General features: G+C 39.6%; 1 protein-coding gene across 4 annotated transcripts in view; it reads left to right on the forward strand.

Moving 5' to 3' along the window:
- Nucleotides 1-26,247, forward strand: part of LOC136858571 (phosphatidylinositol 3,4,5-trisphosphate 3-phosphatase and dual-specificity protein phosphatase PTEN) — a 516,439-nt gene that overhangs the window by 173,209 nt on the left and 316,983 nt on the right. For 2 of the 4 annotated variants that reach the window (XM_067138224.2, XM_067138227.2), the window contains exons 5-6: nucleotides 5,628-5,766; nucleotides 5,842-6,008. In XM_067138224.2, the coding sequence (XP_066994325.2) occupies nucleotides 5,628-5,766; nucleotides 5,842-6,008 (306 nt within the window). The remainder of the gene's footprint in view (nucleotides 1-5,627; nucleotides 5,767-5,841; nucleotides 6,009-26,247) is intronic. The other 2 variants (XM_067138225.2, XM_067138226.2) reach the window with 1 other exon arrangement.

Consider the following 26,247-nt stretch of genomic DNA (forward strand, 5'->3'; position numbering starts at 1 on the left):
AGGCATGGAAAATTGAATTCAGGTTTTGAAATTTAGAATTTTTGAGAAGAAGAATTAGGAAGTCAAATAGTATGTGGGGTTTTTCAGAAATGTCGTTTAAGTTGAAATTGGGGTTGAAGTATTCGTCAAGGTGAATAAAACAATTTTCAGTAGTGTTTATGAGGGGTCTTTGTTAATGATTTTAAGTATTTTCATGTCTTTTTCAATATTCGTGAAATTGTGCTTGGAGTCGTGTATGTGTTGTCCTATGGCGGAGAATCTGTTGTATTTAATGGCGTTGATATGTTCGGAGTATCTGATGTTGAAGTTGCAGCCAGTTTGACCGATGTACGAGGAGCTGCAGTTGTTACGTTTGAATCTGTATACTCCAGATTTTGAAAAAGCGTTAGATTTATTTAGTGATTTAGAGTTGTGTAATATATCAAAATTTTTGTTATTGGTTCTAAAGGAAATTTTCATGTTATGTTTTTTAAGAACATTAGTTATTTTATAAGCTTCTTGAGTGAAAGTGAAAGTGGAAAATGCAGTGGGTTTGGTTTTGTCTTTATCTAAAGTAGTTTTAGGACGGTGTTTGAATTTGTTGATGATACTGTTTATGAAGGAGTTGTTATAGCCATTGAATTTAGCGATGTTACAGATGGTGTTTAATTCATTATTTAAATCTTTTTTAGACATAGGGGTGTTGAAGGCACGGAAAATTAGGCTGTTGTAAGTAGCACGTTTATGTGCTGGAGGGTGCGAAGAATCTTGTCGTATTGTGGTTGCAGTTTGGGTTGGTTTTCTGAAAATTTTGTAAGATAAAAAAGAAGGATGTCTGGTAATGGTTAAGTCTAGGAAGTTAAGTGTTTTGTTGTATTCTGATTCGAGGGTGAATTTAATGTTAGAGTCAATGTTGTTGAGGAGAAGAAGTGTAGAGGCTGCGTTGGTTGATTCTTCGTTTAAAATTACTAATGTGTCATCGACATATCTGGCCCAAAGGAGGATGTTAGAGAAATTATTATTATTATTATTAATTTTTGTGTTTTCTAAGAAGTCGAGGTAAATTTCAGCTAGAATGCCTGAAGCTGGTGAGCCCATAGCTAAACCATCTTGTTGATAAATGGTGTTGTCAAAAGTAAAATAATTATTGTTGAGAACCAATTTTAAGATTGACATGAAGTCTTGAATTTCTAGTTTACTCAGATTACTGTATTTGTTTAAGTTGTTGTTTATTATGGGGAATAATTTGGAAATTGGAATACTAGGGTACATGTTTACGATGTCAAAAGAATGGAGAGAAAGGTTTGGTTGGATGTCAAAGTTCTTTAATTTGTTTTTGTTTTTGATAGATTTGTTGGATTAAAACATTTTTACTAAAAAACTTTCAATTCGACTGAGCGAGGGATCCCACCTCTACCGCATAAAGGACGCTGTCCTGGAGCTCCCGACTCTGGGTCGGGGATACAACTGGGGAGGATGACCAGTAACTCGCCCAGGCTATGCTGAACAGGGGCCTTGCGGTGGGATGGGAAGATTGGAAGGGATAGACAAGGAGGAGGGAAGGAAGTGGCCATAGGCTTAAGTTAGGTACCATCCTGCAATTTGCCTGGAGGAGAAGTGGGAAAGCACGGTAAACCACTTCCAGGTTGGCTGAGATGGGAATCAAACCCACCTCTACTCATTTGACCCCCCGAGGCTGAGTGGGCCTCGATCCGGCCCTCGTACCACTTTTCAAATTTCGTGGGAGAGCCGGGAATCGAACCCGGGCCTCCGGAGGTGGCAGCTAATCACACTAACCATTACACCACAGAGGCGGACCTGGATCGAGGTCATTTAATACAATATAAAGTAAAGGGTTTTGAGGTGACAGTGTTTTCCTATATCGGAATAAATGCTTCCCTGCTATTAAACTGAATAGTCTTATTAACATTTACCCCTTTTTAATACAGAAAGGTAGTGAAATGAATTGATAAACAATTCCAGCTCCTGTTTCCCAAGAAAACACACAATGCCAACAAGTATCTCTACAAGCCAGTTTTGTTTCACGACTTCGTTATGTTTAACGACGTGAATTCTTGCATCTTCAGATAAAGAATGTTGTATCGCCCACGTCCCAGTAAACAAAATCTCTCTTCATTCTGAATAGTCTATGTTTATTTTGAATTTTGATCCTTCTCCAGATTTCTAAGAAAGATTTTTGTAAGGATTACCCCACTTAAAGTCCATTCCTTTTCACCACCAAACAAAACATAGCTACCGTATAAGAGAAAACCTTCTCGCTTTCGGAACAGGCTGTTAACCACGAATATCATGTATACCAGGAAAATTGAAATTTTCTCGCTACTTTAACGTCAAAATGTCTGGCTCCATGGCTAAATGGTTAGCATGCTGACCTTTGGTTCAAAGGGTCCCGGGTTCGATTCCCGGCCGGATCGAGTGTTTTAACCTTAATTGGTTAATTCCATTGGCTCGTGGGCTGGGTGTGTGTTGCGTATTCAGCATTAGAAATCCTCCAAGGTAGGGCCCCCCTCTTCACAGACATGTAGGTCTCCTAATATGTAGTCTACGAGAAAAAGACCCTCACCAGACCTCTCCGTAGGCCAAAGGCCATTTTTATTAATAGTGTCAAAATACTTAATATCTAAATTAGGCATGCATCTTGCGTTTTGGCTTCACTCTTCTCTTCGTAAATCCATTAAGAAAAGGATTACATATTAAAGCGTTCAAAAGACTCGTTAAGTTCGCGAAGGTGCCTACTTCTCTCATTATATGAACACGAGTTTCAACCAGATGATGTCAGTCTTCTTTTACACAACTAACAGAATCTCAGAATTTTAATTGGTTGTTTCCATGCCTTAATTGCCACAAATAATGCCAATAATGCACTGATTACCTAATAATTGAAAGGAATAGCACACAATTAAGAATACGGTAGTTCATTGTCACCTTTGGGCTGGGAGTTTCTACACAGTCAAATAGCAGAGGAGGGATGGAGGCATGCCTCAGTGGAGCCTAGACCTAGCGGAAAGAGGAGCGCGGGGGGTAGCCTAACTTCTCTCCGCCGCCCCGCTTCCAATCCCCTAGTACACGGAACACAAGCAGAACGAAAATTCCTTGGCGAGTCAAGTTATGTCTTGCCTTCCTGTCGGAAAGCAAGGTCTGTCTTGTCAGAAAGAGTAGTCTGCTGTTGCCATCTAGTGCGCCATCTGCGAAGCACATGGTCCGTTATCATATCAAATAGAGATTATTCTAGTTTTAGCACAAAAACAACAGCAGATACATTTGTTACGATATTTATATAATTTAATTGTATTTCTTAGGGCAGGCATTGCCTCAAATGACTCCAAGTAGTTTTGGCACTGGTAGAACGATCATTCTCACCCTATAAACTCATTTTGACGGACAATAGACGTAGTTTTTGTCTCCAAAAAACATTGAAAGACTTCTAGTTACCTATTGTGATGCTGCTTTTTCCAATAAATTATACCTGTAAATAGGTAAGTGAATAAAATTGCATGTTTTTAAGAGCATATTTCCTTATTTTCTGTGCATATATTCTAACCTTTTAGTGCATATTTGCATGAATATTTTCAGGTTTTTTAGTGCATAGAAATCCGGGCCCTACTCATATGGCAGCAGGTAACCTACTTTTGTTAAATACGATATCCTACAATTCCCCTAACTTCCTACGGCATCCTATTCTTAAAGTATTTCACACGCTATAGCACGATATACTATAACTGATTGATATTGTAGAAATCGCACTATCATATAATATAGTCTCTTCCCTAATTGAACATGGTCTTATTTTCCTAAGAAGACTTCCTTCCTTAAAACGACACACTATTGGGTCACTTGCGAGAAAATGGCTTAGATTGCTATGTCTCGAAGATATAAATGATCTATCACGATAATCAAAATACAAACAATCTACAATGCATGAAAACTATGGAATTCAATTTATATTATTCTGAAACTTATTCTCCGCCTGCTGGGATTGCATTAATTCTGTTTAGCCATCAGTTACATTGGTCAGCCTCGTTGTTCCCCCACCAATCATCGGGATTTCCTCGGGAATCAAACTCTGCTTTGCCCGTCAGATTGGCTGGGTTTCCTCCGGACAGCTCCCCCATATTCTTCTTTACAGGTCCATGACGTAGGTGTCTTGCGCAATTGGGGAATATGAAATCATAGAAGAGATTAGTGAAAATATATTGACATTGCAAAGCCTTCTTGTATGATAATGGTCTTTAAGTATTGGCTTAGATATATATATATATTTTTAAATTCTATACAGACTACCATTATGTCTGCTTTAGCTTTACGTATTTATCTCATTTGTAATTGCTAGTTGTATTTGTTCAGCTAAAATTGTGTATTCTAGTCAAATCTTTCTTCTTATAAGCCAAGGCCTGTTCAGTGCCCTTTTCTTATGATTTGGCTAGGTGAGTCTTACTGTGTTTTTCATATCAGTGAAATTCTTTTAATGTTAATATTAAAATTATATGTATTTTACACATATAAGCATATAATATCTATTTCTTCTTTAGTTGATATTATAACCTTAATGTATTTCCTCCCGAATCGCTCTTCTTGCAGCTAACTTGCGTGCGCTTTTTCTTTCAATGTGCATTCAATTAGATTTTATTTTTCTAAGTGTTGGAGTTAACAATTCGACCATTACTTTGTCTCGCTCACGGCCACTAGGATTCTGATCATAACTGTTCCGTGCAATTCCATATTTCCTTTATGTTTTAACATCTTATGCGTACTATTTAATTTCATTAGCGGTAATCACATGCAGTTCGACTCCACATAATTGCTCTCAGAACAATTAAACAGCACACTATGTTTGGAGTAAATAAGGATAAGTGGACTACTCCAATGTAATATGATTGGAGACTCAGTCTTGTTGAGGGAGAGGTGAGTGTTACCTTTCACTTATCTTTTCTGGGAAGGTAAGTAATTTGTCAATCATCTTGCTAGAAGCTTGCTAGAGGGAATAGAAAGTTGACACTGGAGAGGGTGGGTCTGTGAAACATTTCATTACTGATATAAATCATTGTTCCTATATGGGCCAGAGTCTTTGCATGCAGGTCTACAGGACTTCACAATATAACAATATGAACATTGTCAAGTCCTTGTAAAACATCAGCATGCGAGTGAAAAAAAATAACTGCTGGATGTCGTATTGGCAGTCAGGGTCACTTCATTCTATGGGTGGCATCTTAAATGCACCTAACAGTTAGAAAATAACTATGAATCACTAGCTTAAGTAGTAATGGGTAAGATATACAGTATTATGTTTCTCTTGTAGGGAGCAGCATTTGGTGACAGGCTATATGTTTGTCCATTTAAGAATTGGAGCTGGGCTGAGTAGCTCAGACGGTAGAGCGCTGGCCTAGTGAACCCAACTTGGCAGGTTCAATCCTGGCTCAGTGTGGTGGTATTTGAAGGTGATCAAATATGTCAGCCTTGTGTCGGTAGATATACTGGCATGTTAAAGAACTCCTGCAGGGAAAATATTCCAGCCCCTAGGCATCTCTGAAAACCATAAAATGTAGTTAGTGGGACATAAAATCAATATTAAAAAAAAAAAAAGACTGGAAAAGAATTATAAATTTAAAAAATATCCTTATGTATTACAGGGTGTCACAATCCCAAGCCAGTGCCGTTACGTGGGTTATTATGCAACTTTAGTACAAGAACATTTAGACTACCACCCTGTGAGATTACTCATAAGGGAGATCCACCTAGAGCCATTGCCAACGTTCAATGGTGGTCACGGTAAGTACTTGCTGTGATTTTAATCATTCTACTGTATTAGATTGTATTCGAGTCTTAGCACACATTATTTTTCAGCAGGTGTTCAGCTAGTGATCTCAGAATCCAGCAACAAAGTTTACTCTTCACCTGTGTATGGCACGGAGAAGGGCTCAAACTCCCTCCATATCCGACTGGACAAGTACCTGACTCTTCAAGGAGATATTAAAGTGGAATTTTTTAACAGACCTAAAATGAAACGGAAGGTAATGTTTACATGAATTTTTACGAATAAATTCCAGTGTGTCATCAGTGCTAGGATTTATTGTTTTACTGTATTCTACTTAGATTTGACAATTAGTCTTATTTTTTTTAAATTCCTGCTTTGATAAAACTTGGCATATTCTGAATTCTACCTTTGAGAAATATTTGAAGTTTTTAAATAGATTATTCTTGGGACATTACTAGTTTTTCCAAGGTAAATGGTGTTTATTGCTAGAATTACCTGGAAGGCACAACATGTAGTACATAAGTGTTGAAGCAAACTGTCTACTTGTGTTATTTCTTTCAAGGAGGTGTATTTCACTGCTCATCATTCTTTATTTTGGATAATCACTGTTCCATTTCTTAGCCCGCCTGGTGGCCATGGTCGTTAGGGCGTTGAAGTCTGAAGGGTCTTACACCGTGTTTAGTCGGTTCGAGTCCCGTTGGTCAAAAATATTTTCACCATCAGAATGTTGGCCGGCAAGATAGGGGAGGTGGTGGTATACCATTTCTAATCACTAAATTTTATGCCAAAAGCCTGGATTAAATTCCAGACCTCTCCGCAGTGCTCATATGGGGTGAGGGCATATGACGCTGTTGATGGTGATTCGTCCGTCGGATGGAGACGTTAAGCCTTGAGCAGACCCCTTGGTGATATTCGACAGGAGTAGGCTACATGCTGGCACCGGGTTTCACCCTCTCCCTTCCTAGTATCATATATCACGTCATTCATTTTATCTCATTAACTCCTCTGACGAGGTTGACATCAGGAAGGGCATCCGGTCATAAAAACCCGCCAGACAGATTCATCTCTCCTCACCTCATACCCGACCCCGTAGAGAAACGGGATAGGGGTTGGACAAACAAACTAACTAACTAACTAACTAACTAACTAACTAACCCATTTATTCTATCAATAACATGAAAATATCGGTTATACTTCCTGTTGTTTTCATTACTTTTTTAAAAAAAATTTGCTTGTTCTAACAGTTCATATATGAAAACTTTCTAGTTTCCCTAGTGGTGAAATGGCTTTTGTTGCTGGCTCTTATTATAACTAGAACTGAGAATTATATGCACTAAAGACAGTTCAGATATGTATGCAAGTATGTTCTTAGAAACCTTGAATGTCTACATAAATATGCAATAAGAACTGAGACTTCCTGGTGTTACACTGAATTTGGCATTTTTCTTTCCTAACCTAACTTCACAATATTAATTCTTATTGTCATAAAATTGAAGCTGTATAATGGCTTATAGGGTAAATACCTACAGAGCTGATTTTAGAAGTTTTTATTTCTTCTTCTATAGCTTTTCTTTTTCTTCTGCCATCGTTTTATCCTATGGGACGTAGTGTCGGTCTAGAAAAGCTGCAGGATCTCACAAGTCGCATTCCTTTTATGAAGGACTGAAAGCAACATCAGGATTGTGCTGATGCAGGTTAATTCAACATAAGTCAGATATGCTAAGAATTGTTTTCTTTAGTCGGTAATCAGTTGTATTACTCTTCGCATCTACAGAAGTTCAGTATCTGTTAAAATAATGGAAAATATGGACATTCTAATACACACTTATATTGTATTACTTACCAAAGTTATGAGTGCCAGATATAGACATTTAAGAACATTAATACATCAAGTGCTCCACAAGTTGTGTTATAAGCCATGAAATGGGTTCAGTCACTTGATTTTCTTACTCTTTTCTGTGTACAGCGGGAAGTCACAGGCGATTGGCGTCTCGCGTGAAATTCCTTGTTATTAGAATGAGCATTTTTCATCACCTTTCATCCTCCATTTTCTGACTACGGGCAACAGAATTTCAATGTTGGGGAGAAAGTGTGGCGGAAAGTGGAAAGAAAAAACATGGCAAAGTTTTGTTGTTGGTTCACATTTTCATAAAATCGTTCTTATTTTGAGGAGTAATTTCTAAAATTAGAAGAAAATTGTGTACAGTACTTGCTTTCTCGTTTGCATGGAAATAAATACATATTATTGATGGAGAGAATGCTTTTCAGATATTGTCAAAAGTTCATGGATACTTCGAATTACTCACTACTGATCTGCATTTAGGGCAGTTGCCCAGGTGGCAGATTCCCTATCTGTTGTTTTCTTAGCCTTTTCTTAAATAATTGCAAAGAAATTGGAAATTTATTGAACATCTCCCTTGGTAAGTTATTCCAATCTCTAACTCCCCTTCCTCAAACTTATTCGTCTATTGATGTCATTCCACGCCATCTCTCCACTGACAGCTTGGAATATACCACTTACAAGTGTAATTCTCATGTTTGGTCTGTATTGAATTTGAAGTTTATCAAGAGTATTACAAAAATGTTTATTAAGACCACCTTTTCAATACAGTACATGTTTCGCCCTCCGTCAGGGGCATAAATTAGCCTTGACTCAAACCTTAAAATCATTGGTCAGGGTCCTGAACAATCCTTATATTTTAACAAAGATTAAAAATTCTTATTATTTCATATTTGTATATTACCTTAAAACTGACACAATAAAATCATCTAAACTTGTGGTTGATACAAATGATTGCTAATGAAAAAAACTTGATGGTAAAATAAACTTTTCTAAAGTTAGAATTTGGTCACTCTTTTCTTATCTCTTGTGAATTTTAGAATGTCTATGACTAAAATGGATCTTCAACTTATTTACGCATGAGCTGCTTGAAAACATTGGTAGTCGTTTGTCTGATAACTTGTTCTTTCTGGAAAAAGTATTTACTAGTTGGTTCCAGTGCCTAATGTGAACTCATTTACGAAGTGAAAATGTCAAACTGTTATAGACCACTAATCGTGAATACATTATTTGAATCTTTGCTGTACGATTGGTTAAGTTGCAGTCAAATTCGACGTTAAAATTACTGTTGTCATAAAAGGTGTTTGTTGGATGAATCCAGCTTTCTGTCGTGTGATGAATTGAACGAATAACAATTTCTCGATAAAACTTAGCTGAAATTGTTGCTCGATTATGAAGGTGCATCATCTGTTGCTTAAAATTGTTGGTCAAATGGTGAAGCTCGATACAGTTGCTAAGTCTTGCCTCTTAACTTCTGGAGTGTGAATTGAAAATTATGTGTAATATGAGGAATGGTGTGGAAGAATTAGACTTGTGACGCGAGACAGCTAATCATGAACGAGGTCACTGTATGTGTGTTTACTTACTCTTTCAATTGTGCTGGACGTGTCTGGCTGCTCTGGTTGTGCCTGCCTGACTGGCGCTTCTACTTCTAGTATTGTGCCAGTGTAAAGCTTTGAAAGTATGCAGTATTGGCTGGAGGGAGTTTTTAGGGGCGGCTTGGGAGGGCATAGTGCTTTGGGAGGTAGTGGGAGCTTTTTAAGTCCAAAGATTAAAATATGCCGAAGAATTTATTATGTTTCAAGTTCAAAATGCACAATAATATAAGTATTGACTCATATAGAGGATTTTTAACATCGGTAACATCATTGAGATTTTGGTATTCATTATATACCTAATCTAAAAAGATGTATAAATGTTCTAATTCATTCATGAGTTTACCTTTACCTATTCTTCTCATAATAGTATGGTCATTTTCTATGGATGTGAATTGATGTCCTCCTTCCCTAATGTGCGAGCTCTTCGCCGAATATTTATTATGTTTTGGCATTGTAATGTTCTGTATATCTAGTAAAAAAACTCCAGCCTCTTTGCCCGATATATGAGACTCCACATTGCGTGCAAGTTATTCTGTATATGCCGGATCCTGAATAACGGCTGCTATTATGATTGATTTTTTTGTAGTTAAAGAATATGTTTGGAATAGTATTCACTGTCCTGAACGCTACATTAATGTTATGTTTCTTTTAGAGTATTTGCAACCTGATAAATGGCTGGATTATTATATGTAAACATGCAAATTTAGTTTTTTTTAGGCCTGTCTGGGATGAGATTTGTGGTTATTTTAAGTTTGATCGTATTGATTTATCAGTTAATCATTTCAATTTTAAACCCATTATATTTTGCCAGATTCTTTATGTAGTTGAATTCAGCTTTAGATTATTAGATGAAAGAGGGATTTTTAGAGCTCTGTAGATTAAACTATAAAACATCGCCTGTTCATGAGAGTTGGGGTGTAAAGAAGATTTTTTAATGGTTATAGGAGAGAGTGGGTTTTGTAAAAATTTGGAATTGAAAGTTATTGTTTATACGTGTGATAATTATGTCGAGAAAGTTTATGGAATCCTTAGTCTCATCCTCCTTGGTGACCTTTATGTTGTGATCAAGTTTATTTCAAAATTCCAGGATCTCATTACTATTAGTGAGTTTTTTGTCGATAATTACAAAATTATCGTCCACATACTGGAGCAACAGGCTTAAACCTTCTACTTGTGTCACTATTTTAGTGTGTTCCAACGAATTCATGTAGATGTCGGCCAAGGTGCCGGATAGAGGATCATCCATAACTAAGCTGTTTTGGTGGTAGATCTTCCCATTGTATTGTATTGTATTGCATTGTATTGTGTTGAAAAGGTGTTCTTAATAAACATTCTTGTAATACTCTTGATAAACATACCTCTCCTTTCTCTCAAGTCTTCCCAGTCCAAACTTTGCAATTTTTGTAACGCTACTCTTTTATCGGAAATCACTCAGAACAAACCGAGCTGGTTTTCTTTGGATTTTTCCTACTTCTTGAATGAAGTAATCCTGGTGTGGTTCCCATACGCTGGAACCATACTGTAGTTGGGGTCTTACCAGACACTTACATGCCCTCTCGTTTACATCCTTACAGCAACCCCTAAACACCCTGATAACCATGTGCAGAGATCCGTACCCTTTATTTACAATCATATTTATGTGATTACTCCAATGAAGATCGTTCCTTATATTAACACATAGGTACTTACAGTGATCCCCAAAAGAAACTTTTTACCCCGTCAACACAGTAATTAAAACGGAGAGGACTTTTCCTATTTTTGAAACTCACAACCTGACTTTTAACCCCGTTTATCATCATACTATTGCCTACTGTCCATCTCACAACATTATCGAGGTGATTTTGCAGTTTCTCACAATCTTGTAACTTATTTATTATTCTGTGCAGAATAATATCATCTGCAAACAGCCTTATCTCCGATTCCACTTCTTTACGCATATCATTGATATACATAAGAAAACATAAAGGTCCAATAATACTGGTTGAGGAATTTCCCTCTTAACTCATTGCGGACCGTGGACGGCGTAAGACGTTTAAGCTTGCTCCTATGCCGCGGGCCGTGGATGGCGTAAGACGTTTAATGTTTCGCGCGAAGCAAGGCTGTTTATATTAGTCATCTATGCATTCTTACACCTTCGTCAGCGTTACTGGTTGTAGCACGAAGTTGGTTTATCTTAGTTAGTTTATCTTAGTTGTTTTAGCGGGAATATCTCGGCACTTCCTCGCGCGTCAAGGCGGTACTTGAGATTCCAGTGCAGTGCATATTGTTCTTACCGAGTGTAGTATAATGGCTTATAAAACAAAGTTTCTTGCGGAAGATTAATTATTAGATATTGTTCACATTGATTATTCTGGTGATGAACTTATTCCTGAAATAGACTCAGATAGTGAAAGTGAGAGTGATGAGGAAATTCCGATTCCCGAATCCGATGGGCCTATAGAGAAAAGTGAAGTGCCTGATACATTATCATCCTAGTTATTGTCCACCCATTCCACCATTTACAGGGAATTCAGGTATAAACGTTCAAATAGAAAATAAGCAGGATATTTTGAGTTACATGAGTATTTTCATGAATGACGAATTTTATCAGTATGTGTGAGCAGACTAATCTATACGCGAATCAATGATAAGTTCAGTGCCCCGGCCTTTCACAAAGAATTCGATCATGCAATTGTGGAAACCGATTAGTCCAAAATCCTGATATTAAAATGTACTGGACCAAAGACCCTGTTTTTCATACTTTGATATTTTCTAATACAATGTTCCGAATACACTTCCTTCATATTCTTTCATTTTTTCACTTCGGTGACAGTAATCATTATGCCGAAAATACAGATAGGCTGTATAAAATTAGACATATTTTGAGACTGTGACACCAGATATCACACCCTAAATATTTACTAGAGGTAAGCACAAAGTATCATTTATCTAACATTTATAGTTTAGGAGTAATTGTAAATTTTATTAAGTGATGCAGGTCAAGAGGGCCGGGCATGAAAATGGCTGGTCCAGGCATTCAAGTGTCCCGCTCAGAAGCAGGTACTGAACATGTTAATTATTACAGTGACGGATAGAGCTTCGCGTACTCTAATTGTTTGAGTTCTATTTCCTAGAAATATAGCTACCCATTCAGTCACTCTTTTTTCTAGTCCAATTGCAATCAGTTTTGCCAGTAGTCTCCCATGATCTACCCTGTAAAATGCCTTAGATAGTCATTCACGTACAGTCCATTTGACCACCTGAATCTAGGATATTTGCTATATTTTGCTGGAGTCCTACAACTTGAGCTTCACTTGAATAACGTTTCCTAAACCCAAACTGTGTTCTATCAAACCAGTTATTAATTTTGCAAACATCTCTAATATAATCAGAAAGAATGCTTTCCCAAAGTTTACATGCAAAATGAAATGGCGTATGGCGTGCCGGGAGTGTCCGAGGACAAGTTCGGCTCGCCAGGTGCAGGTCTTTTGAATTGACACCGGTAGGTGACCTGCGCGTCATGATGAGAATGAAATTATGATGAAGACGACACATACATCCAGCCCCCGTGCCAGTTTACATGCAATGCATGTCAAACTGACTGGCCTGTAATTTTCAGCTTGATGTCTTATCACCCTTTCCTTTATATACAGGGGCTACTGTAACAACTCTCCATTCATTTTGTATTGCTCCTTCATGCAAATAATAACCAAATAATACTTCAGATATGGTACTATATCCCAAGCTATTGTCTTTAGTATATCCCCAGAAATCTTGTCAATTCCAGCTGCTTTTCTAGTTTTCGATTTTTGTATTTTACTGTAAATATCATTGTTATCATAGGTAAATTTTAATACTACTTTAGTATTAGTCACCTCCTCTATCTGGACATTATCCTTGTAACCAACAATCTTTACATTCTGCTGACTGAATACTTCTGCCTTTTGAAGATCCTTGCATACACACTCCTCTTGTTCATTAATGATTCCTGGAATGTCCTCCTTAGAGCCTGTTTCTGCCTGAAAGTACCTATACATACTCTTACATTTTTCACCAAAATTTGTATGACTGCCCATTATGCTTGCCATCTTGTTATCCTTAGCTGACTTCTTTGCTAGATTCAATTTCCTAGTAATTTCCTGCAATTTCTCCTTACTTCCACAGCCATTTCTAACTCTGTCTCTTTCCAATCTGCACCTCCTTCTTAGTCTCTTTAGTTCTTTGTTATAATATAGTGGATCATTACCATTCCTTACCACCTTTAAGATATAAACCTATTTTCACATTCCTCAACAATTCCTTTAAACCCATCCCAGAGTCTGTTTAAATTTTATTTTTTTCCACTGATCAGAGTTACTTTTTAAAAACTCCCTCATGCCTGTTTTATCAGCCATATGGTACTGCCTAATAGTCCTAATTTTAATACCTTCCTTCCTTTCACATTTATTTTTTACTATGACAATAACTGCTTCGTAACACTAATACCATCTATTACTTCGATTTCTCTACAGAGCTCAACCGCTTTTACCTGCAACACGTCCAGAATATTCTTCCCTCTAGTTGGTTCCATTTCTTTCTAAATCAGCTGCCCTTCCCATATAACCGTATTTGCCATTTGTTGTTCATGCTTCCTGTCATTCACATTAGCTTCCCAATTGACATTTGGTAAGTTGAGATCACCTGCTACTATCATGTTAGTTTCCATATCGTTTCTCACATAGCTGTTTATCTTATCAAATAATTCTGAATCAGCGTCAGCGCTACCGTTTCCTGGTCTGTGCACTGCAAAGATATCAAGTTGCAACATTGCCAGTGAAATACCACTACTTTCATCGTTTCTTTACTTACTCAGTTGGACGGAGCATGTGCGTCACCGGCTTTCATCCCTGGCGTCACGGTGTTCTCGAGGCAAGCGTGTTAAGGATGCGTCATGCTCGCGGACCCTCGTCCGTAGTGTTGTCGTCCGTCTGGGATTCTTCCCTGTGCACGTGCGTGCGGCGGCGTGACCGCGGCCGCGCAAGTTACTCCCTCGCGTGATCTGATTCGAGGACACTGCCAGGCGGGGAGTTTGACTGCGGCGGTACATCTGTCAAAGAATAACGCGGGACAGAAACCTCGCGTGGAGCAAAAGGGCAAAAGCTGGCTTGATCCCGATGTTCAGTATGCATAGGGACTGCGAAAGCACAGCCTATCGATCCTTTTGGCTTGGAGAGTTTCCAGCAAGAGGTGTCAGAAAACACAGGGATAACTGGCTTGTGGCGACCAAGCGTTCATAGCGACGTCGCCTTTTGATCCTTTGATGTCGGCTCTTCCTATCATTGCGAAGCAGAATTCGCCAAGCGTTGGATTGTTCACCCACTAATAGGGAACATGAGCTGGGCTTAGACCGTCGTGAGGGTTAGTTTTACCCTACTGATGACGGGTCGTTGCGATAGTAATCCTGCTCATTACGAGAGGAACCGCGGGTTCGGAATTTGGTTCACGCACTCTGTCGAGTGGCCGGAGGTACGAAGCTACCATCGGACATTTGGTTCACCCACTCTGTCGAGCGGCCGGTGGTACGAAGCTACCATCCGTGGGATTAAGCCTGAACGCCTCTAAGGCCAAATCCCTTCTATCCAATGTTGGCAGCGGTATCTTTCGGGAGTTCCGTGAGTCGAAAAGCTACAAACAATGTGACTTTACTAGGCGCGTCTCGTCAGTGGGGCACGCTGTACAGGCCCTGTGACTTTGCTGAATGGAGCAAATCAGGCGGTCATGTCAGGATTTATTCCTTCCGTCCACGTGCTCCTAGCGGTCGATTATGGGTATACCTCTGTTCGATGTCGGGACTCAGAATCGTCTGTAGACGACTTAGGTACCGTGCGAGATGTTGTACTCAGTAGAGCAGTTGCCACGCTGCGATCTGTTGAGACTCAGCCCTAACTTGGGGGATTCGTTCTGTTGTAGCCCCTGTGGCCTATTGGATAAGGGTAGTTGATCGTAAGGGTAGTTGATAAGTGTGTACATTGTAAGTGTATGTGCAATTGTCTGTGTGAGATAGAAAAGAGGACTGAAGTAACAAGCTAATAAGCTAATAAGCTGCATATTGTGTGGATGTGTAACTTAAGCTTAATTTAGGAAAAAGTATAAGTAGTGTAATTAGTATAATCAATAATAGGTAACCTTAATATTATTTATTGTATTGTGGTTAAGTGTAAGAAGGGCTGTGTGCCCTAACTTCGCCACATGAAAGAAGCCATAATAAATAAATAAATAAAAATAAAAATAAGGCATCAGTCTCCTAAACCGGGGATTGTGGGTTCGAGTTCCACCATGGGTAGGCGAAGTAAGCCTATTATCTTTAGAGACAAGCCTTACCCCTAGAATTTCATGTTTGTCATCTTTAACGTTTTCGTAGCTTACAAATTCTTCTTTCACCAGAATGAATACTCTTCTCTCCTGCCATTCCTATTCTGTCTCTACGATGGGAATCAACGTCTATATCAGACGTCATCACGTAGTTGTTCTAGGGAGCGGGTGTTACTCTTTCTGCTCTGGACGGCTGTCTGTCAATAATAATAATAATAATAATAATAATAATAATAATAATAATAATTTGGAGTGTGTATCATGAGAGACGAACAGGATACAGATTACAGAATATAACAGGACAAGAAAATTATACACTGACAAAGGAATGTACAGCAGTGTGCAATATATCCTGAATAAATACATTTTCATGATTAACTGAAGTTTTGGGACATGTATATTTACCGAAAGAAAATATAATTTGTGTGATTTGTACACATTCTTTGCACTCTCATTAACATATGTTTCAATACTTGTATAGCATTTATTACTATGACAACAAATTAAACACATGAACTAAAACTTATCACTGGTGTACTCCTCCTTTACGGGACCTTTGGGCTCGTTTAGATAGTATTGTATCATTGTTTGGTACTATCGTTTGCGTACTGGCAAGTCGCAAAGCACTTTTCAAGTTTTCATTGGTGAGCCGATTTCTGTGTCTAGATTTACAAATCTGCATTAATGAAAACATCTTTTGACATAAATAAGTCGATGCGAATATACTTAACCCCTCAGCGCCGACCTCTATACGTGGTATAGACCCTCTTTTCTTCCGTAGCCGCCGACCTCTATACGTGGTATAGACGCATACATGGTTTCGCATTTACGGTTATAGCGCGAAGAGTTTTCGAGTTATGGATATGCAAATTGTTTTGTTTCCAAAAAGACATTTTCGGGTTTATCATTGTTGTAAATAAGAATTGAAAATCGTTAAAATGAAGTTGTTACTGCAAGGGTAAGTATTTGTCAAGAAAGTCTGAGCACTAATCTCTGCTTTTTAAAAAAGTCTGTTTTATTCATTCTTTCCTACAGAATAAAATAAAGATGTGATATTCTGACAAGTTTGTCTTTTTGCGTGACGTTCTTTGCTCTAATTTTACATTAAGAGTGTGGTTTATTTATTATATTTGTCTTTATTCTCAGCTTGTAATATTTTCGTAACTCTCCACGAGCGCACTGTGTAGGCATGAGTTAGTACTGCTTTCTGTCTTACGATACGAGAACCAGTTGTTCATGGTATATATCTCATTTGAAAGACGACGTCTCGACCTTTTATCTGATATATGTATCGAGTTGGTTTTTTTGGTCATAAATGTTATTCCCCTCATTCAGTTTCATCCTGTTCTTTTCGGTCCTGCTGCAGCTTCATCAGTCCGTGTGACGCGCCGCGCTCAATGTCTAGTTCCAGCTGTGGTTTGACTGACAGTAACGTGCTTGAAATATTGTATAATTCAGATGAAAGTTTAGTCGGAAGTAGTAGTGACAGTATTACCAGCAGTGATAATGAAATAGATGATGTGGCTGTAGCGGATGCAGTGGTAAATGATGAGAGTGACGATGAGGTGGAACCAGTACTTGGATTTCGTGTAGGAGATTATAGATAATTAAAGAGGTCAAAGGGAAGTTTTCAACAGTGAATTCTGAATCCTGAATTCTCTAATAATATTCAGATATGCCACAGGGACAAACATTGAGCAGTTATCTTATCGGGTTCAGCTGATGGAAGGTTTGTTTACAAAATACGCTCGCTCGGAGGGAAAAGAAATATTCAAGGCCTTTACAATGGCGAAAAATGAAAGTATCCTCCTAATCAATACATCATATATTCCGTCATTAGACGGAGTAAACAAGATCAGACATGTTTCGGCTCGTTTGAGCCATCTTCAGTGAAAAAAAAATAAAAATTAGGGGGTTGGAATAATTTACATAATATGAGTTGAAAAAATGCTAAAAAACATAATGAAAGCGCAAATGAAAAAACAAACAAAAGAGAGCCTATACGGAAACAAAATTAGCACAAATATACAATATTTACATCAATATGCAGAGCAAAAAACAACTTATTGTGACAAAATTCAGTGAAACAGGTGTTAATTTGAAATAATAATAGATACTAAAAACTGCGTTAACCTAAGAAACAAGGGAATGAGGAAACAAATGATGTAGATGGAAATGAATAATAGTAGCACATGGTGAGGTTGTGGACCTCATAGTTCACAAACTATTGGTTTATAAAAATCACAAAACAGTTTGAAATCGCTGTCAAAATCATCATAGTGAAAACCCATCACATCAAATTGGTCAGGAGGAGAGCGGGAGCAAACATTTTGAGAGAAACCAAGCCTGAATTAACCTGCAGGCGAAAAGCCTGTGATAAGGAGAAGAAAACACCATGAAATTTAAGGCTTTAGAAATAGCAGCATTCTCAATATCTTCTCAATCTAGCGGTCCCTTTCTTCATTATTGTTTCATAATGTTGGCTGGTGTTTTGCCTTATTATAGAGGGGTCGGAAGAGCCGCATATAATAAGGCAAAACACCAGCCAACATTATGAAACAATAATGAAGAAAGGGACCGCTAGATTGAGAAGATATTGAGAATGCTGCTATTTCTAAAGCCTTAAATTTCATGGTGTTTTCTTCTCCTTATCACAGGCTTTTCGCCTGCAGGTTAATTCAGGTTTGGTTTCTCTCAAAATGTTTGCTCCCGCTCTCCTCCTGACCAATTTGATGTGATGGGTTTTCACTATGATGATTTTGACAGCGATTTCAAACTGTTTTGTGATTTTTATAAACCAATAGTTTGTAAACTATGAGGTCCACAACCTCACCATGTGCTACTATTATTCATTTCCATCTACATCATTTGTTTCCTCATTCCCTTGTTTCTTAGGTTAACGCAGTTTTTAGTATCTATTATTATTTCAAATTAACACCTGTTTCACTGAATTTTGTCACAATAAGTTGTTTTTTGCTCTGCATATTGATGTAAATATTGTATATTTGTGCTAATTTTGTTTCCGTATAGGCTCTCTTTTGTTTGTTTTTTCATTTGCGCTTTCATTATGTTTTTTAGCATTTTTTCAACTCATATTATGTAAATTATTCCAACCCCCTAATTTTTATTTTTTTTTCACTGAAGATGGCTCAAACGAGCCGAAACATGTCTGATCTTGTTTACTCCGTCTAATGACGGAATATATGATGTATTGATTAGGAGGATACTTTCATTTTTCGCCATTGTAAAGTGAAAGCCGTCAATACGGAATGATTCTAATATCTTGTAATATTCAAGGCCTGCGCGCATCAGATAATACAGTTCCAAGGTTGCAGGAAAGACATTTTATTAAGAAATTAGCACCCAAGAGCGAGAAATACAAACCTCAGAGACGTTGCATCGTATGTTCAAAACACGGCGAAAAGAAGACGTCGGTGTACTGCTTCCAGGAGTGTGACTTGGGTCTCTGTCTCGAAGAGTGCTTCGAACTCTATCACATGAAACTAAATTACTAAGGAAATATGAAACAATTATGTAATTATCTGCATGTACACAGTTCTATCATACGGAATTCCAAATTTCGTGAATGTCGGGCTACCCTTATACTTGTAGTAACGCTTGAAGTGAATCAATGTATTTCAGTCGCGCGTAGTTTAAATGTCATCCGGCCGCGGGGTAGGAAGCTCTTTAAATGGCTGCGACGCTGAGGGGTTAAAATATGTGCATTAAATTTGTGCAATCTAGGAAATCTCTCCCATGGAAAACAAACATAAAATTCAGTCAAATTGTTTGTGTTTCCAAACTTACCTTTCATTTGAGTATCGTACTGTAAGTCAATAAGTTCTAGCTGCAGTTCTGGTCTAACAATTCGCACATCCACTGAGAAGGGCGTAGTGAACACCTGCAGATCATTTTGTAATGCCTAGATATCGTGAAACCTACTCTTAAATTCGTCATATAGTGACATTAAAACCTCCGTATATCTTCTGATGTTTTATCGGAATAGTTTGGAGCTAGACACGACTCTGCAGTCAAAGTGAGAAAATGCGTTGTCTTTATTCACGAACTGACTTTCCCACAGTAGTACTTTTCGCTTAAAAGCTTTAACACAATCAAAGAGGTGAATAATGATAATATCTCTGCCTTGTAGGGAGGAATTAAGAATATTAAGGTGGCTGGTGAGATCTACAGTACTACAAATGCCATATCTGTCAATTTTTCATTGTTCAGTTCTCCTAGTGGTTCACTGTGCATTTCCATAAAGAGAGCTATTTCTTTCCTCAGAGCATAGAAGTGATGTAAAACGTTTCCTCTACTTAACCACTGCACGTTCGTATAATATAGAATCTTACCTCACATGAGTTCACGCATATCGTGCCGGAATCTAACCAGTCAAGAAAGATGTGCTATACTTTGCGCCACTGGCCTCCAGTATGCATTATGTCATGGACTTCCCGTACTTCTCCCCCTACTTGCTCGCTAAGCTGCTCTCGTTCCTCGAAAGCGGGGAGCAAACTGGCTTCGATGGCATTTTGCTCTCGATTGACGATGCCTGATCTATATCACACTCCTGTTCTCTGAGAATATTTCTGCTTCCATTATATCATTTTTCAGCCATGATTCAACTCCTATTACAATATCTGGTAAATATGTATCTATTAAATTACTTAATTCTATTCCTTTCTTTACAATACTTCTACAGTTGAGCACTAACATTTTTATGTCATCCCTATTTGACTTCCAGTTCCCTGTACCCTTATCACCGCTCATAGACCACCCCACTTCCCTGAATGTACCTCCCTATAACCCTTCTAAACAATTTTCCTAACGTATACTATATGTACCACTGTGGTTTACGTGAAGACCACGTCAGCGCAGATCCGTATCTCCTACCCACCCATTAGTATCTAGAAATCTCACCCTGTTTCCCACGTACCCACTCCATAGTCGCATTTGAATCCCCAATCACCTTCCAGTCATTATCCCTCCTACACAGTATTCCACTGTTAACAATCTCAGCTTCCTTAAACTTCTCCCATGCTGCATTTACCAGATCCCACTCATCCCAAACTATGTTGGTACTTATACCTGCTTGTCTTACGTTGTTAGTTCCAACTGAAACACTACCACCTTCTCCTTTCCCTCCTTCTCTTCTGCTTTCCTCATCATCTTCCTTTTCCTAATTCCTAGATAACACTCTACCCTGGTTCCCTTTCCTTTACACTCTTTCCCCACGTCTTAACAATGGTATCCCCCATGACCAGAGCCTCAACTCTACCCACCTCCTTTGATTCCCTTCCCTCATGATCAGCCCTATCTTTTCTGACAGCTGCAGAAGCTCCCATGAACCCTGTTCCACCTGTCTTTTCCTATCCCCTACTCCACATTTCTCTTTGCTACCTTTTCCCCTCCTCCTACTTCCACACTTTTCAGCAACAGTTCCCTCTGCCTCATCTTCCCTCAATTGTTCTACCTGCAGTGACTCATACCGATTACTCACAGACACCTGTCCTGAACTCTGATCCTGAATAGAGCCCTTAGCCTGCAATCTCCTTCCCCTTATAACATTAGACCACCGTTCTTCTACAATTCCCCCCTTTCCTTCCCATCCCTCTTTTACACCTATTATATTCTGTACATTTTTTGAGGGAGGCCTACTTTCCTTCCTGTCGTATGAGAGAATCCTAATTATCTTCCTCAAACTCTCCAACTCCTCCCTCATACTCCTTAATGCCTGGCCACACCCACAGTTCCTACACTTGCAGTCCATAGCCATTCTTTATGGAATAATGAAAAGAATGGGATTAACAAATAAATGGGAATAAAAATGAAAGGAAAGAAATATTGTCTAGGATAGTTCACAAAGATCACATGTTGTGTTGTTGTTCGAGTCATCAGTCCATAGACTGGTTTGATGCAGCGCTCCATGCCATCCTATCCTGTGCTAACCTTTTCATTTCTATGTAACTACTGCATCCTACAGTACATCTGCTCTCATCTGCTTGTCATATTCATAGCTTGGTCTACCCCTACCGTTCTTACCACCTACACTTCCTTCAAAACCCAACTGCACAAGTCCTGGGTGTCTTAAGATGTGTCCTATCATTCTATCTCTTCTTCTTGTCAAATTTAGCCAAATCGATCTCCTCTCACCTGTTCGATTCAGTATCTCTTCATTCGTGATTCGATCTATCCATCTCACCTTCAGCATTCTTCTGTAACACCACATTTCAAAAGCTTCTATTCTCTGTCTTTCTGAGCTAGTTATCGTCCATCTTTCACTTCCATACAATGCCACGCTCCACACGAAAGTCTTCAAAAACATCTTTCTAATTCCTATAATAATGTTTGAAGTGAGCAAATTTCTTTTCTTAAGAAAGCTCTTCCTTGCTTGTGCTAGTCTGCATTTTATGTCCTCCTTACTTCTGCCATTGTTAGTTATTTTACTACCCAAGTAACAATATTCATCTACTTCCTTTAAGACTTCATTTCCTAATCTAATATTTCCTGCATCACCTGCCTTCTTTCGACTGCACTCCATTACTTTTGTTTTGGACTTATTTATTTTCATCTTGTACTCCTTACACAAGACTTCGTCCATACCATTCAGCAGTTTCTAGAGATCTTCTGCAGTCTCAGATAAAATAACAATATCATCGGCAAATCTCAAGGTTTTGATTTCCTTTACTGCCTGTTCTATGTAAACATTGAAAAGGAGGGGGACAAACTGCAGCCTTCCTTCACTCCTTTCTGGATTGCTGGTTCTTTTTCAAAGCTCTCGATTCTTATCACTGCAGACTGATTTTTATACAGATAGTAGATAATTCTTTGTTCTCGGTATCTGATCCCAATCACCTTTAGAATCATAAATAGCTTGGTCCAATCAACATTATCGAATGCCTTTTCTAGATCTACGAATGCCATGTACGTGGGCTTGTCCTTCTTGATTCGATCCTCTAAGATCAGACGTAAAGTTAGGATTGCTTCATGTGTTCTTGCATTTCTTCTGAAGCCAGATTGATCTTCTCCCAACTCAGCTTAAACTTGTTTTTCCATTCTTCTGTAAATAATACGTGCTAAAATTTTGCAGACATGAGATACTAAACTAATGGTGCGGTAGTTTTCACACCTGTCAGCACCGGCTTTCTTGGGAGTAGGTATAACAACATCCTGCTGAAAATCGGATGGGACTTCTCCTGTCTCATACATCTTACACACTAAATGGAATAACCTTGCCATGCTGGTTTCTCCTAAGGCAGTCAGTAATTCAGAGGGAATATCATCAATTCCGGGTGCCCTGTTCTTATTTAGGTCTCTCAGAGCTCCGTCAAACTCTGACCTAAAAATTGGGTCTCCCATTTCATCAGCATCAACAGCCTTTTCTTGTTCCAGAACCAAATTATCTAAATCTTTACCTTGATACAACTATTGGATATGTTCTTGCCATCTTTCTGCTTTTTCTTCTTTTCCAAGAAGGGGCTTTTCATCTGAACTCTTAATATTCATACACCTAGATTTCCTTCCTCTAAAAGTTTCCCTGATTTTCCTGTATGCAGCATCTACCTTTCGTAGGACCATACAACCTTCGACATCCTTGCACTTCTCCTTCAGCCAGTCTTCCTTAGCTACCTTGCACCTTCTATCCACTTGATTCTTTAATCGCTTGTATTCTTTTCTGCCCTCTTCATTTGTAGCATTCTTGTATTTTTGTCGTTCGTCAATCAGGTCTAGTATCTCCTGAGTTATCCACTTATTCTTAGTTGATCTTTTCTTCCTTCCTAACATCTCTTCAGCAGCCTTACTGACTTCACTTTTCATGGCTATCCACTCTTCCTCTGTTGTGTTTCATTCATCCTTTTCATTTAGCCCTTGTGCAACATGTTCCTTGAAACAATTCCTCACGCTCTTTTCTTTCAACGTGTCTAGATCCTATCTTTTTGCTTTCTTTCCTTTCTTCAATTTCTTCAACTTCAGATGGCATTTCATGACCAACAAGTTGTGGTCAGAGTCCACGTCTGCTCCTGGGAAAGTTTTGCGGTCCAACACCTGGTTCTGAATCTCTACCTAATCATAATGAAGTCTATTTGATACCTTCCAGTGTCTCCAGGTCTCGTCCACGCATACAGCTGTCGTATGTGGTGTTTGAACCAAGTATTGGCAAGGACTAAATTATGATCAGTGCAGAATTCAACCAGCCGAGTTCTTCTGTCGTTCCTTTGTCCCAATCTGAATTCTCCTATTGTATTACCTTCTCTTCCTTGGCCTACCACTGCATTCCAGTCTCCCATCACAATTAGATTCTCGTCACCTTTTACATATTGTATTAAATCCTCTATCTCTTCATATATTCTTTCGATTTCCTCTTCATCCGTTGAACTAGTAGGCCTATAGACCTGTACTATTGTGGTGGGCATTGGTTTGGTGTCTATCTTGACGACAATAATTCTTTCACCATGCTGGTCGTAGTATCTTACCCGCTGCCCTATTTTCTTATTCATTATTAAACCAACTCCTGCATTTCCCCTGTTTGATTTTGTGCTGATAATTCGGTAGTCGCCTGACCAAAAATCCTGTTCTTCCTGCCAGCGTAGTTCACTTATACCAACTACATCTAACTTTAGTCTATCCATCCCCGTTTCCTCAAATTCTCTAACCTACCACAACGATTCAAACTTCTAACATTCCACGCTCCGACTCGCAGAATGTCAGTATCCACCTTCCTGTCTCGTGTAGTCCCCACCCGAAGATCTGAACGGGGAACTAGTTTACCTCCGGAATATTTTACCCGGGAGGAAGCCATCATCAGTACATCATTCATACAGAGAGAGCTGCATGTCCTCGGGAGTTAGTTACGGCTGTAGTTTCCCGTTGCTTTCAGCCGTGTAGCTGTATCACCACAGCTAAACCATGTTGGTTATTATTACAAGGTCATATCAGTCAATCATCTAGACTGCCACCCTTGCAACTTCCGAAAGGCTGCTACCCCTCTTTCGATGATCACATAATAATAATAATAATAATAATAATAATAATAATAATAATAATAATAATAATAATAATAATAATAATAATAATAATAATAATAATGTAACGTGTTGGCGGGGTACTTAAATGAATAAGTGAGTGCATAACCTGGTAGCGTCCTAGTTCTAAGATTTATTAGCTAAGCACTACAATTACAGATTTACACACACACACAGACGATAGCCGAGCTTACACAACTTACACACGTACACGGTCATACACTTACAGACGTTTCGCGCTCTCTCTTAGTTTCTCTTATGTTCCATCTACAATGACACACACACACACACATACACAGAGTCATCGGTTATTTACAGTACACTCTCTCAGCCACTCAGTCACACTCGTTAGCGCTGTCACGGTCCACAGCCTACACGTCAGCCCCGCAGGTCGGGATAGTATTCGCTGTTCACTCAACCCGTTGAACTCTGCAGTCTTCACACATCGTCTCCTAGTGTTCCCTTCTTCACCGCTCCAGAACACTCCAGGTTCTCCTCCAGCAGCCAGCCACAAGGGACGCACACACACATACGTCAGGGGAACAGGCACGAGTCCTCGGCTCCAACAGGCTGATACTCGATCAGGCTGACATCTCAGCCCAGGCTACCACTGACTGCGCTCTCTGCTCACTCACTCTCTAACTCTCACTAACCAATTCTCACTAACCCCAGGCAGGTCGTTCCTCTCTTATATACCTGCGCTGGTTCTTCTAGAATCGTCCGGATGCTGGACGGGTCCAGGAACATCGTGAGATGGAACACTCCAGATTAATCGCGTAGTCATTTCTGTCGTCCCACGCGGCGCGACCACGGACAGAAGAGAGAAGGGCCCGCCCAGCACGTAAATGTTGTTCGCGATTGGTGTGCTCGAGTCACAGGTGGTGGGGGCGATGGGCGACGAGCTCGGCGCGTAGCGACTTGGCACAGCGGACGCTGTAACCATTACATGGCCCCCTCCTTAAGGTTGCTCGTCCCAAGCGGCTCCGCGATACGCTGTAAGATGTTTTGTTCGGTTGGCCACCACCTTCCCGTGGGGGATCCGCTGGGTGCAGTCGACGGTGTCGTTTCCAGTGATAACGGTCAGCAAGTCCTCGCGTGGCAGCCGGAACTTCGGTGGTTTTCCTTTCGTCCACACCCGCATCTACTTTCAGGGCTTGAGCGCCTTTGTAGTTCTCTGGTGTGATGCCCGGGACTGGTTTGCTCGTCCCAGGTTTAGCCCTGCTGGATTTCCTCTTCTTCCGGGGTGCGGAATTTGATGTTCGTACCGGCACGCAGCTTCGTGCCGGAACAAGTGTCCTAGTCAGGTGGCATCCTCGTTCGTTGGTCATCGGTTCGTCTTCCATTGCTGCTCCGTCTCCTAATAGGGGTCCCTCCAGCCGTGCCGTTGCAGCTGCTGCCTCTGTCTCGTGGGCCATTATCAGAGCCTCTTCGCAGTTCTGTTTCTTGCCGATCGTCCTCCCTGGACGGACCTCAGCGCCACGTAGTTTCTCACAGGCGTCAGCCGCCTCGAGCTGGGTGTCACCTCGCGACAACTCTTCCACAGTCACGTTGCCTAGTCGCTCGATCTCTGCGTCGATTATCCGCGACATTATATCTGTGCGCTGAGTCCTCTCCTGCGACTGGACTCGGTAGGTGGCTCTCTGTTGGTGGACACCGCAGCGTACGTCGAGCACTCCCATAATCTCCTCGTAGGTCGAACTTGGC

The sequence above is a fragment of the Anabrus simplex genome, chromosome 1 (assembly GCF_040414725.1).
Source record: "Anabrus simplex isolate iqAnaSimp1 chromosome 1, ASM4041472v1, whole genome shotgun sequence".
Lineage (NCBI taxonomy): Eukaryota > Metazoa > Arthropoda > Insecta > Orthoptera > Tettigoniidae > Anabrus > Anabrus simplex.